General features: G+C 43.9%; 1 protein-coding gene across 1 annotated transcript; it reads right to left on the bottom strand.

Annotated features, from left to right (window-relative positions):
• Positions 1–253: 253 nt before the first annotated feature.
• On the bottom strand, positions 254–5,581 carry SIRT4 (sirtuin 4). Its single transcript, XM_012650168.1, has 4 exons — positions 5,530–5,581; positions 3,618–4,115; positions 719–1,013; positions 254–594 (listed from the first exon to the last, which is right to left on the bottom strand). Exons 2-4 carry the CDS (start codon positions 4,112–4,114, stop codon positions 442–444), a joined length of 945 nt encoding a protein of 314 aa, XP_012505622.1. The 5' UTR covers position 4,115; positions 5,530–5,581; the 3' UTR covers positions 254–441.
• Between the last annotated feature and the right edge of the window lie 8,926 nt (positions 5,582–14,507).

The raw sequence follows: 14,507 nt of genomic DNA, 5'->3' as shown, positions 1-14,507 counted from the left end.
CACGCCTGTAATCCTAGCACTTCAGGAGGCCGAGGCAGGAGGATCGCTTGAGCTCAGGAGTTTGAGACCAGCCTGAGCAAGAGCGAGATCCCATCTCTACCAAAAATAGAAAAATTAGCCAGGCATCCTGGCACATGCCTGTAGTCCCAGCTACTGGGGGGGCTGCGGCAGGAGGATCACTTAAGCCCAGGAGTTTGAGGTTGCAGTGAGCCACTGCACTCTACCCAGGGCAACAGAGCAAGACTCTGTCTCAAAAAAAAATTAGTTGTAATTAAGAATGGTCATACATTAAGAAACTTAGAATCTTTTATAGCTTGTCAGTGCACCCCACGACTCTTGGTTGAATGGGAACTGGAATCTGTTATCTGAGAAGGCGTTTACCTTTAGCAGCAGGATTCCAGTGACAGTCCCTGTTCCTGGCTCAGGAACACCAGGCTGTGGTCAGTGTGGATCTATCAAAGGCAGCAACTCTCCACAACGAGAATTCAGTTTCAGACACGCCAAGTCATCCGACCGCGTGGGCCCAATATTCAGTATTGCAATCGGTAGCTTCTTCTCCCGGGCAGTGAGGATAAACCTGTAGCCAGAGTACACCTGCACGTGGAGAAGACACACGGAAGAGCTCTCTAGATCCAGGCAAAGTTAGACCAGAGAAGGACCCTCTCCAGGACTCCCCATCCCTCAAAAGGGGCAGCTACCATCGGACCATGTCAGATACCTGCAAGGACGATCCCACAACCAAGAGGGAGTCGGCTTCTTTTACACGCTCGTGCACAAAATCAACCTTGTCACGGTTCACTGTGTCCCCGAAGAAAACGACGTCTGGTTTCAGGGGGCCTCCACATCGAACACAGGATGGTACCTGAAAGCTGCGGACCTGCTCCTCTGAGAGGAAGACATCGCCGTCGGGAGCTACGCCATGGGCCTTAGCACTCCAGGAGGGGTTCAGGACTTGGAAGCGCTCCTGCAGCGCCCCCCGGGGAGTCTGTTGGCCACAATCCAAGCAGAGGACCCTGACACCAAAGGAGAGGCAACTGAACAGCATGGCCCTGGAAGGCACACAGCTACCCAAGATGTTGCATCCCCAGCCATTTTCAACCCCTCCATCGCTGCTTTCTTTTCCTAGCACACAGATTCCCCTGTTTTTAGGCATGCTTTCTCATGACCTCCGTAGTACTTCCCTGTTTCTCACTTTCCTTCCACAGCCAAGCTTTCGGAACGAGTAATGTACATCTGTCTCCTTACTAGACACCCTCCTTCACCTTCTGCTAGCTCGCTTGCATCCTTAACACAACTGCAAAGGCCTTGCCTGATGATTTCCTTAGTGCCAAAGCCAGTGTTTTCCCCTCTATCCTCTGCTTTGTTCATCTGCTGTCACTGTTGCCATCTGTCACCACCCTCTCTTTAAGATACTTCTCCCAAAAGGCAGAAGGAGTCTTTCTCCAGAAAACCCTCAGCATGGGAGAGGAGCACGTATTCGACTCCGCTCAGGGGGAAGGATGCAGTGTCTTCAAGTTGGAGGCCTGGAAGGCCAGGGCCAGTCACCTTGGCTGCAGGCCAGGTTCTTGTCGGCAAAGCCACATTTGGGGATGTCACCAACTCGGCAGTCCTGCCTCCCACCTAGCTCTGTTTCCAGGGCCTATATCTGGGCTGTCGACTATGTACTAAGCCCTTGCTGTGACTGGAGTCAGAGAGACCTCATACCCATGTGCGTGTTGTCAAAGTGTAAACGCCTGAAAACTAAAAAAACAAATACTTCTCCCGCTTGCTTTCCATGACACAGTGCCTCCTGGTTCTCTTCTCCCCTCTCTCAGCACCAGAGACCTCCCTGAGGGCAAGCACTTTGTGCCTTTTGACCAGTGCCCTATGCCCACCACCTAGAGCAGTCCCTGCACACGGTGGCACTCCCTACATAGCTGTTGAAAGAGAAAATAGAAAGCTGGTTCCTCCTCTGGATGCTCCTCAGGCCTCCACCCTGTTTTCTATGTTCCCCACCTTGGAGGGGCACCCATCTTAACTGCCTCAAGGCCTCTGTATGATGGTGTCCTCCTCTGTGACTCCACCCCTGCTCTCTCCCCCAAACTCTAGCCCAACCTCCAAGTCTTCCAGACTGTCCTGTTCAGCCACCATCCCCAATTTCCCCAGCACCATCATTCCTCCAGGTACTTGGGCCAAAACCCTTGGAAAAAAAATGTGTTCCTCATTTTCCTTCTTGAAATCCTGGTCAGCCATCAGATTATGTTGATTTCTTCCCTTAAAAAGCCCCTGGGAAACATCACAAGGTCTTGGATTTGTTTTAAAACATTTAAGAAGAGACAGGGAGAGATAACAAAGTAGATATGATGCACCTTCATAAAACCTTTGAATCCGGGTGATGGGATATGGGAATTCATTATACTATTCTCTTTACTTTTGAGGACGTTTGAAATTTTCATCATGAAACAAATTTTTTTTTTCTTTTTTTTTTAAATTTTTTAGAGACAGAGCCTTGTCCTGTTGCCCAGGCTGAAGTGCAGTGGTGTGATCATAGCTCACTGCAGCCTCGAACTCCTGGGCTCGAGCCATCCAGCCTCTTGTGTCACTGGGATTACAGGCGCCTGCCACCATGCCCGGCTAATATTTTTATTTTTTGTAGAGACAGGGTCTCACTATGTTGCCCAGGCTGGTCTCAAACTCCTGGCTTCAAGTGATCATCCTGCCTTGGTCTCCCAAAGTGTTGAGATTACAGGCATGAGCCACCACGTCTGGCCTGAAAAAAATTTTTTAATGAACCCATAAGCATCATTAACTAATTCCCCCATACCACCTTAGTCTGGGTCCTGCAGGCTGACCTCCCTGACCTACTCTTTCTAATCCCGTCTAGCTCTCCTCAAATGCTATTTTTATCATGTTGCTTTCTTGCTTAGAAACCACTAATAGTCCCCTTTGGTGTCTCACGACAGACCCAAACTGCACTGCCTGATTTTCAGATGTAACCATGATTTGGGTCTAGCTTCCCAGACAGTCTGGTTTCATACTAATCTCCAGTCCAAACCCTCCGAGTCCAGGCCAGACTGCTCTGGACTCCATAAATTCCCTTCATTTAGAAATCCCTGGCCAGGTGCAGTGGCTCATGCCTGTAATCCTAGCACTTTGGGAAGCCAAGGCGGGAGGATTGCTTGACGTCAGGAGTTCGAGACCGGCCTGAGCAAGAGTGAGACCCTGTCTCTACTAAAAATAGGTTTTTCTGGCCGTGGAAGCCTTCTAGGGCAGAGCAGAGTCAAAGTGTTACGGAGTTTATTCCTTACAAGGGACCTTCAACCAATGAGGGATGGGAGATGGTAGATAAATACCCTGGCTTCCTCGACTTGCAATGAGACAATTCTGAAATTGCAGATAGTCAGAGCCCCTGACTGAGCCCCACCTGCTCAAAGCTGTAACCCACTCATTAATGCACCCTTCCTTCCTTCCCTGTTTTATGTCCCCACTCCCTCACTGAATTTACTGGGATCAACTCCAAAATAAACAACTTGCTCAAGGTCTAACTAAGACAACAGTGATCAAGACAGCCAAAGTCCCTGCTCTCACAAAACAACACACATTTTTGCGTTCACACTGTTCTTTAGACCTTCGTGCACCTGTGCATGCATCCATGGAGCTCTGTCAGGCGCCGACTCCCCGCTTTGGTGTGCAAGGCATCCACATTTTGGGTCACCAACCAGTACAACTTTCCGAGTTTCTCCCAGTTGCTCAAAGCCCAGTGCGCAGGGTTAGGCTGGTGGGAGGAGAACTGAGGCCAGCCCACAAAGTTCCTCGCCCAGTACCTCTGGCGGATTGGAGCACTCTGCACAAAATCCCTGTGCTGGATGGGCCTCCGGTCAGTGCGCGCATAAAGTCCCACATTTTCTGACCTGTAGTCTGGGATCCCCGACTCGGTAGAGATTCCCGCCCCAGTCATCACAAAGAGTCTCTTGGAAAGGGCGATGAAGCGCTGTAACTCTTTGACCTTCTCAGGGTCCAACGGAGGACTTGGTGGCACAAATGACTCAATGGATCCATGCGAACACTGCCGGCTGACGTTTTCAACCCAATGGCCTTTTGCTGACCTGAAAGCCAACCCAAGGCTCATCCTCATTCTAGAGAAAAAGAAACCTCATGTGAGAAACAGGGTTTTAAAAACAGAGGTAACCACCAACGGATGAATGACAAACAAAATGTGGTCTATCCATAGGATGGAAGAAAAAAAGGCTGCAAAAATGAACAAAGTGCTGCTACATGCTACAACATGGATAAACATTGAAAACATTATACTAAATCCCCAAGTGGTGACTCATGCCTGTAATCCCAGCTACTCCGAGGCTGAGACAGGAGGATCGCTTGAGCTCAGGAGTTTGAAGTTGCTGTGAGCCACGGCACTCTAGCTCAGGCAACAGAGTGAGACTCTGTCTCAAATAATAATAATAATAATAATACTTTTTTGGGGTCAAGAATCTCTCATACCTTCCACAAAATAAAATCCTGTCTACACACTAAACTGTTTCATAACAGCCTAAGCCAATCTTATCTTCCTGACCTCTTAAGAACCTAAGCCAGAATTCTATGCTGCAGTCCTCAAATGGAAATTAACTTCAAGTGGCTGGTGAATCTGCCAAGGCTTTCTGCATCCAAGGGAAAGTATGTTATTTTAAAAGGGGAGGGGAGGAGAGAAAAAAATAATAAAGTGGGATACTAGCAAAACATAAGGCCTATTCCATCTCTTCCAGTAACACTTGGCTTCACAGAACTGAATTCCTTATAAACTTCAAAAGGTTAATGGCTTACCCCAATAACCTTTAAATCTCATAATAGTCCATTATTACTCTATCTATGGCTACATCTAAAGATGTCTCTATAAGAGGAATAAATTTATCTATATTTTTAGTTAATACCATCCCTTGGGAGACTATGTGTTCCATAAACCTACTTTCTATTTTATAAATTAAAATTATCTTCTTTCTCTACAAGCTACAGAAGCATATTTGAGTTCCAGTAGACTAGGTTTTGATCGAGTTATTGCTCAGACCTCTCAGGCTTTTGATTTTATTCATTATTTATCTTCCGTCGCCAACTCTGCTGTTTGGACACAGCAGAGAGACAAGACCCCTGCGTGTCAGCTTTTCTAGCTTTAAAAACAAAACTTCTCAGTGTCGGGTTTTCTAAATAAAAAAGAAGAAAAAGAAAAAAATAAAAACAAAACTTTGAAATATTATTTGATACAATGCAGAAATCCTCTGGTGACATGCACCCCATACGTAAACATTTATTTTATGCTTGGCTTTCCAGACCTGAGTTCAGGACCTGGCTTTCTCTTTGACATTCCTCAGCGGCAGGAGAACAGCACAAATACAAAGTCGGGTTTCCTGAGACCAAAGGACCAGGGAAACCCCACTGAAAAGGCCCTCCATTGGAACAGCTGCTGTCCTCCCAGTCCTACCAAGGGCAAAGAGGAGAAATGGAATCCCTTGCAAGAAATCCACCTCTTCTAGAAACCCGCACGGAACACACGCTTACCTTCCACGGCTCAAGGGACACTTCACACCCGACAGTGGGACCGCCTGGTTGCATTTGCATTTTGGGAAGTGTAGTTCATGAAGCCGAAATGATGCGAGAGAAACTACAAGTCCCACAACCCCCCGCGCAGCACCCTTAGGGGACCAGGGTCGTCCGGGAGTGCCCCCTGTCGGCCTTTCCTGGTTAGAGGTTTTTGAACCTTGGTTCGCCAGGGGCCTCTCTCACCTGTGCCAAGGGTACATCGTCTTCTCTCTCAGACAGAAGTGGTTAGAGCTTCAGTGCCAATGTCCTGAGTGCAAAACAGCACATCCAAACAGCGCTACCTTGGGAATTCATCCTTTCTTAAGATAGAAGCTTTTAATAATGGATCTAGGCCGGGTGCAGTGGCTCATTCCTATAATCCCAACACTTTGGGAGGCCAAAGCAGGGAGGATCAGTTGAGGCCAGGAGTTCGAGACCAGCCTGATATGGAAGTTTGAGGCAGAGTTTGGCTTCTGGTCCTATCATTTTATGTATGGAGGTAATATTGATAAAATGGTTCATTTTAGTTTGGGATGTGAGACAAAGTAGCAAACATAAGAAGCCATCGTTTCTCATTTCTGCTTGCCACCAATTTCACAAAGGCCCTGACTCTGTAACCACGTGCAGCTCTCGGAAAGACGCTTTGAAGACAAAACAGGAGCGAGCACACGACCCCCACCCCCGTGTCTCTTGCCTGAGTCACCGTATTCCTTAAAAAATAAATGACCCTGATCCTTAACCTTTTCTTGCACATAAGATTACATCTGATGGGGTTAGTGATTACGCTTCTGTAGTCTATAGCCAGATGTACTCTTTTGCCCAAATCTTGATGTGATTCTGCTTTAATGTAACTTCTGAGCAAGTTTGATGTGATTTTGCAGGTACAGAACCCCCAACGCCTGTATATAAGCAGTGGGCTGAACTACTATTGGGTTGGAGCAATCGACAGAACTGCTCCCGGGCTATAGGTCTCAGTCTATAGTCCTCAGTAAGAGGACTTCAAATAAAACTAACTTTAATTCTTTAAAAGTTTGATTCTTTTTTCTTCAGTCCACAGAGAGTAATACCTCCAGCAACAATGTAGACAAGTCACTAGCTGTAGGATCTCCTAGGCCGGGAGAATCACCCAACAGCCCTTTGTGGCTTAGTTAACCTGACCGTATCTGCTGAAAGAAAGGACCAGAACGTAAACTAAAAATTTTGTTAAATGAAAAAATTATAGGCTGGGCGCTCACGCCTGTAATCCTAGCTCTCTGGGAGGCCGAGGCAGGCGGATTGTTTGAGCTCAGGAGTTCGAGACAAGCCTGAGCAAGAGCGAGACCCCGTCTCTACCAAAAATAGAAAGAAATTAATGAGAGCTCTAAATATATAGAAAAAAAGTTAGTTGGACATGGTGGCGCATGCCTGTAGTCCCAGCTACTTGGGAGGCTGAGGCAGTAGGATTGCTTGAGCCCAGGAGTCTGAGGTTGCTGTGAGCTAGGCTAACGCCACGGCACTCAATCTAGCCAGGGCAACAAAGTGAGACTCTGTCTCAAAAAAAAAAAAAAAAAAAGAAATTATAATGCAGTGCATTTTCTGCACACATTTTATAGGTATTTGATAAAAACCTATAAAAGTGTCAAAACAGTGACCTTCTCCCTCCCCATCCATCAATGTTATTATGAAAAAATTCAAACTCATGTTATTTTTTCAGTTCTCTAAGTGGAATGAGCATCACTAATAGAGACTGGCTGGGAATTCAGGACTATTGTGCTTTTAGGCCCCAAAGAATCTCATGTTCTGGGGAGAAGTTAGCTGGGTTTTGAATTTTTCTCATAGTGCTGGAAAGTCATCCGTGGAGGGTGAAGTCATCCAAGACAGCTAGTGAAACACACAATTTCCCTTGATAGCTGCTGACAGAGTGTAATGAGCCACTCAACTGAGGGCTGGGCAGTTCCTTTTGTACCCTTGTGGGATTAGAGCTTTAGTCTTTTTATTTCTCACAACTCCACCCCGCCCAGAATTAATGACTAAGTCCTTGATCAGATCAAAGTAAAATAATCTAAATTAACTAGATTGCTAGGCTTTTCTGTTTTTTTCTGCTGGTTTTTCCTACCCCACAGTAGTTACGGCTGTGACAAAAACAAATAAATAACTACACATCGGCATCAAACAGGCCTTTAAAAATGTCATTCTTGTATATAGATGATGAGTACATGAATGTTCATTGAGCAATTCTTTGAACTTTCTGTGCTGCAAATTTTTTATAATGAAATGTTAGGGGAAATGTCACTTCATTGCAGATTGCTATTTGCATTTTAATGTGTAGCAAAAACCAAAAGAAAAATATTTTGGAGAATGTAGAGCAGAAACAAGTGCTGTTCGCTAGGCTCCTATTTGCAGTGTAACTATCCTCTCCAAAGAGGTTTTTTGTTTTGTTTTGTTTTTGTTGTTTTATTGTGGTAAGGTATACGTAACAAACAAGTCCAGATAAAGGTTTCTAACAGCGTTCCACTTCCCAAAGGAAAACAAGCAGTGAGGGTGAAAGTTACCTTAAATTTCACATACTGTGAACATTTCTATGGAAATAAAGCCTCTTCCTTTCAGCCTCTTTCCTCTGAATTAAGATGTCCAAAGAAAACTCTTTTGAATTAAACATAGAATTAACATACGATTCAGCAATTCCACCTCTAGGTACATACCCCAAAGAAATGAAAACGGAAACTCAAACTGATTCTTAGACACCAATAGCAGCATTATTCACAATATCCAAAAGGTGGAAACCAACCCATGTCCATCCAAGAATGAATGGACAAACCAAATTCCATACAATGGATTATTATTCAACTATTAAAGGAATGAAATCCTGATATATACTATAAAATGGACTAACCTTAAAAATATTATTCCTAAATAAAGTAAGCCAGATCAGAAATGACAAATATTGTATGATTCTATTTGTATAAGGAAGCCAGATACAGAAAGCATAATGAACGTTGCCAGGGATTGGGGGAGAGAGGGAAATGGGGAGTTAGAGTTTCATGAGTACAGAGTTCCAGTTTGGGAAGATAAAATATTTTGGAGATGAATGGTGATGATGGCTGCACAACGTGAACTTACACTTAAAAATTGTTAAAATGGTAAATTTTGTTACGTATACTTTACCACAATAAAATTACAAAAACAGAACAGAACATAGTTGGGTAGTTACACTGAAAATAGGGAGCCTAGCGAACACCACCCAGACTGACCCCATTTTTCTCAACCGCCCCTTGCAGTCTCTGAATTAAGTCTATTAGCATGTTTCCTCCCACAATGCTTTGCTTCGTTCTCCACCAAACCAAAGTAAAATCACAACCGAATTTGCAGAAATTGCCTATGTATTTCACAAGGGTCTTCACATAATCGTATAATTTCCAAGCAAACAATAGTTGAAGGTTTTTAAAATGAGTCCCAAACTCGCCTTTCTGTACTAGGAACCTGGCTTATGGGGAGTGATGAGCAGGGGGCAATGTTGGTTAGCTTTGCGCAGTGGCAGTATCGTAGCCAGTGAGGTTTATCCGAGGCGCGATTATTGCTAATTGAAAACTTTTCCCAATACCCCGCCATGACGACTTGAAATATAGTCGGCATTGGCAATTTTTGACGGTCCCTACGGGGACTGAATAATACAGTTCTTAAAAAAAAGGAACTTTTGGTTGTTTTTCTTTCTGTTGACAGTTCTCGATTTCTCAGCCGTAAGTGAAAGATTTTCGGCTTATCAAGTAAAGAACTCTATATTGCGTTCCTTACGTTATCTTTCTTACGTTTCACAATAAGGTTAAATAGTGGTAACTTAAAGTGACGGGTAATTAATTCACGTTATGATGTAGTTTGTTAACTATGTCACTTGGTCTGCCTTTTGCTGACGCTACACTTTGTCTCTTACGCTTTTTTTGCCCCAGCTGTTTCAGAATTCCTTTTTCTAAAAATATCTCTGCAGGCCCTGCCCGCCTGCTCTTTAGGCAGCCGGGGGTACAGCTAGTTGTCCCGTAGTTGTCCCCTTCGTGAACCTAAGGCTCACCCTCGCTTTCCCGCCGCTCGGTTTCTCCTCACTCAAATTTCAGGCGTTAAACCCGGTCAGCTCTGTGACGTCAGGTTTATTTGCATAAGATGCCCCAGCATCCCAAGCGAACGTTCTAAGATTTCCAAAATCTGATTATTCCACACGAGATGTTCAACAGCATGACGCCTCCCACGCAGGTGGGCTCTAAATATAACCGCTCGAGTGGGAACGCGTCCTATGCACGAACGCGCTGGCAGTCACTCACCGTCGATGTAAAGGTAGTTGTCATCCGTGGGGGAATGGGGCGGGCGGTAACGTTCTTTAGCTTTGCGCAGTGGCAGTATCGTAGCCAATGAGGTTTATCCGAGGCGCGATTATTGCTAATTGAAAACTTTTCCCAATACCCCGCCATGACGACTTGAAATATAGTCGGCATTGGCAATTTTTGACAGTCTCTACGGAGACTGAACTTTTACTGGTTGAAAAACAGTTTAAAATACAATATTTGGTTGGTGATTTTTGTTCTGAAATTGGTTGATTTAATTTGATTATGGTTTGTAAACTACGTTTGGTACTTGTTTTTTGTTCATCTATGAAAGGTGTAGGTGGTGTTGTTATTCTACCCCAATACGAATAACAGGTGGAGTTTGCCATATTTGCTACTGAGGTGACATCCATGCGGAGGATCGTAGATTTGCAGAAAAGGAACACTCTGAAGCCATCCCTTTAAAAGCGATCAGAGGGGAAGCAGGTGCAGAAGGCTTGCTCAGGTCCCACGGTGGAGTCCCTGGCAGAGCTGTTGAACCAAGTCCCGTCACCCCGGGCGTTGTATTCCTTTCCACTACACAAGTCTCCTCTAGTCTTGGGCAGGAAGGTCTGGGCAGCCCGGAGACAGGGGTCCTCAGGAGTCCTGTCATTCGCTGAGCGTAGTAGATCCAGCTAGACGTGCTTACGCCACCACCCACCAAACACTCCTCTGGTCTGTAGCAAGAGAATGTCACCAAAAGCAAAGGTGGTGTTTCAAAAGTGGCACTGGGGAAAGGAACTTTTCCAGTAGGAAATTAGACCCAATCCCTGCTTCAGGTAACTCAGTGTGGAGACAGACCACAAAGAAGTAAACAAATAAACTAGATAATTACAGATTATTTCAGTGCTATGAAGATAAATTAACAGGGAGCGTTAATGATGGAGCCGTGCAGGAGACAGGCAAGTTCCAACAGCATCACCAACACTATTGAGCACTTACTGTGTCCCAGACTCCACACAAAGTACTTAATGTACTTTATTTCATTTAACTTTCACAGAAACCATTTCTTTTTTTCTTTTTCACAAATAATTTTGTTGAGGTATAATTGACATAAAAATAAGCTGCACATATTTAAAGTGTACAATTTGGTAAGTTTTGAAATGTGTACACTGGTGAAACCATTGCCACAATCCAGGTAGTGAAATCCATCACTCCCCAAAGTTTCCTGGTGTTCCTTTGTAATCCCTCCCTCCTGTCTTTCTCCACTCTCCCAATTCCCGAGCAATCCTTGCTCTCCTTTTCGTCGCTATAGGTTAGTTTGCATTTTCTAGAGTTTTATATAAATGGAGTCATACCATATGTCACTTTTTTTTTTTAGAGACAGGGTCTTGCTGTGTTGCCCAGGCTGGAGTGCAGTGACTATTCACAGGCACAATCATAGCAACTAAAACCTCAAACTCCCAGGCTCAAGCAATCCTCCTGCCTCAGCTTCCCAAGTAGCTGGGATTACAGACATGCACATCCTCGCCCTGTGACTTTTTGAGATTAATTTTTTTTTTTCACTAAATATAATGTTCTTGAGATCCATTCAGGTCATTGCATGTAATCAATCTCTTTTTCTTGCTGAGTAGTATTTCATGTATGGAAGTACCAGAGTTTTTTCTCCCATTCACCCACCGAAGGACATTTGAGCTGTTTCTAGTATTTTGCTATTACAAATAAAGGTAAGAAAATTCCTGTACAAGTTTTTGTGTGAAGCTAACTTTTTAATTCTCTGGGATAAATGCCCAAGTGTGTGATTGCTGGGTCGCATGGTAAGTGCATGTGTAGTTTTGTAACAAACGGCCAAATTATTTTCCAGAATGGCTATGCCATTTTATATCTCATCTGCAATCTTTTAAGGTCTAGATCAGTCCCCCTGCCTTTTTTATTGCCTTTATGATAATGATTTTTTGAAGAGTCCAAGACAATCACTTGTACATTGTCCCGCATTCTAGCTTAATCTGATTGTGTCCCCATGGTGTTGTTTAACATGTTCCTCTGTCCCCTGTATTTCCTGTGAAGTGAAAGTTTAGACCTCATAACTTGATTAAATTTGGGTTAAATATTTTCACTAGAGAACTTGAGAGGTGGCTTTTGTGAACTTTGTACATTTTAATTCTCTGAGTTAAATGCCCAGGTGTGTGCTTGCTGGGTCATATGGTAAGTGCATGTCCAGTTTTAATTAGCAGCTTTATTTGTAATAGCAAAATACTAGAAATAAAATACTAGAAACAACTCAAATGCATCATCTAATACTGGCGATGCTGAGTTTGAGCAGCTGGGTAAGGCAGTACTATTCTCTCTCTTTCTCCCTACTGTAAAGGTGCAGTTTCTCTGTGTAATCAATAGTTTGTGGGATGAACAACCTTTGACACAGGAATCAGTTGATACTAAAAGTTCTTTGCTTTCTTTGCTTTCCACAGCCACTCCCCTAAACCACTTCCTGATCAGGCACGAAGATGTCATGGCTGAGTAAGATAAATTAACATGACTTCTTCTCTGGAACCCAGGGCAGGTTTCCTAGGGCCAGGCTGTATTCAGGGCCTGGCAGCCCCAGGAAGCAAAGAAAAGTCTCCCAACAAGCCGATGTGTCAGAACTGAGCAAAAGTGATGGAGAGAGGGAGTTAGTGAGAACTACTCAAAAGTACATCCTGGAGACCCCGAGTTGATTACAGGAAAGCCAAGAGGAACCAGTGTGTGCTGCCTAGAAACTGAAGTTTCAAGGAGCTGTAAATATCCTTGATAGTGTGGTCTGAAATGCACTCCCATCCCATGGTTTTTCAGTCTCAACTGGTTGCTGAGATGGCCAATCTGAGTCTTCTTAATCCAGCCCAGAGGAAATAGAAGATGGATACTCCCTCCCATGGCAAATTTTGTATTGATCAGGAAGTCAGATGATGGCTTGATGATCCAAATACCAGAATTTTCTCCCATTTACCCCTCATAAGGTTGGAGAGGAACTCCTACACTTGTGGGTGTATGGGACTAAGATGAAGTGACTGAGTTACACACCTCGGGAGCAAAATTCGGCGAGGGGGTGCCTCGAACTCAGTAATCAAGATAAATAATGTTTCCAAGCAAAATTAGATAAATGAGGGCTAGATATGCAAGGACAGAGTTAGATCCTATCTTTACGTGATTTTTATTTCGTTCATTATGGAATTTTTGTATTAATTTTTATTTTTGAAACTATTACGTGACAATATTATTTATGTTGATTACTAAAGGGGTTTTTTGACACTCCCTTAAACTTTGCACCCAAAGTGAATACCTCACTTGCCTCACCCTAATCTCAGCCCTGCTTATGAACCAGCCATTGGAGAAACTCACACACATGTGCCCAGGTGACACGTGCAAGGCTGCTGTAAGAAAAATTATCCAAAACTTGGAAATGAGACGAAAAGAGGTGTGCATGCCCTTTCAAAATCAGACTAGAACAGTGTTTCTTAAACTCTGGCATGCATAAAAATCACGTTGAGAATTTGTTAAGACACAGGTTGCTGGTTCTAATTCCTAGATTTGGATTCAGGAGATGGGGGATGGAACCCAAGATTCTGCATTTCTAACAAGCTCCGGGTTGCGGCTGCTGCTGGCGGTTCCGGATTCATAGCTTGAATGGTGAGGGAGGAGCTATGGCATTGTCCAGTAAGGGTCATCGACACTCTAGAGGAAAATCTGGCTTATCATTTACTATTTATTTTTTATTAGAAATGGGGTGTTGCTATGTCGACCAGGCTGGATTTGAACCCCCAGCCTCAAATGCTGATCCCGTGTCAGCCTCCCAAGGAGCTGGGTCTACAGGCGTGTGCCACCACACCTGGCGATGTACATACACATCCTCTTTTGAACCAGCTTTGTCATCATGCTACTTCGCCCATTAATGAGCTATCTTTGTCTTTGACACACTGTCGCTGTACATTGATACAAGGGTCATGTTTTTAGCTTTAAAAATTATACTTTGACAAACTCGCTTTCACTTAAAAAAAAGTTATACTTTGACAATGCTTACTGTAGCATTGTTTGTAATGGTACAAAAGTGGAAACAGTTTGTTATTTATACAATTTATATAGCAGTAAAAATGAAGGAAGCACATTTACACATATCAACATGGATAAATTACCAAGGCTGGGCACGGTGGCTCATACCTGTGATCCTAGCACTCTGGGAGGCCGAGGCAGGAGGATCGCTTGAGGTCAGGAGTTCGAGACCAGCCTGAGCAAGAGCGAGACCCCGTCTCTACTAAAAATAGAAAGAAATTAGCTGGACAACTAAAAATATATAGAAAAAATTAGCCGGGCATGGTGGCACATACCTGTAGTCCCAGCTACTCGGGAGGCTGATGCAGAAGGATTGCTTGAGCTCAGGAGTTTGAAGTTGCTGTGAGCTAGGCTGATGCCATGGCACTCAACCCTGGGCAACAGAGCGCGACTCTGTCTCCAAAAAACAAAAAACAATAACATGAATAAATTACTAAAAACCAGGTATACCATTCTTAAAAGTTTTAAAAGTTTATATATAGATTTATCATATATATTTATAAAGCTTTAAAAGTATGTGTGTGTATGTGTGTGTGTGTGTGTGTGTGTGTGTCTAGTGGATACATACACATGCAGTGAAAGTTAAACATATTCATGGAAATAATA

This window comes from Propithecus coquereli, unplaced genomic scaffold (assembly GCF_000956105.1).
Source record: "Propithecus coquereli isolate 6110/MARCELLA unplaced genomic scaffold, Pcoq_1.0 Scaffold314, whole genome shotgun sequence".
Classification (NCBI taxonomy): Eukaryota; Metazoa; Chordata; class Mammalia; order Primates; family Indriidae; genus Propithecus; species Propithecus coquereli.
Note: the sequence above shows the minus strand (reverse complement) of the source record. Positions and strands in the feature narration are given on the sequence as shown.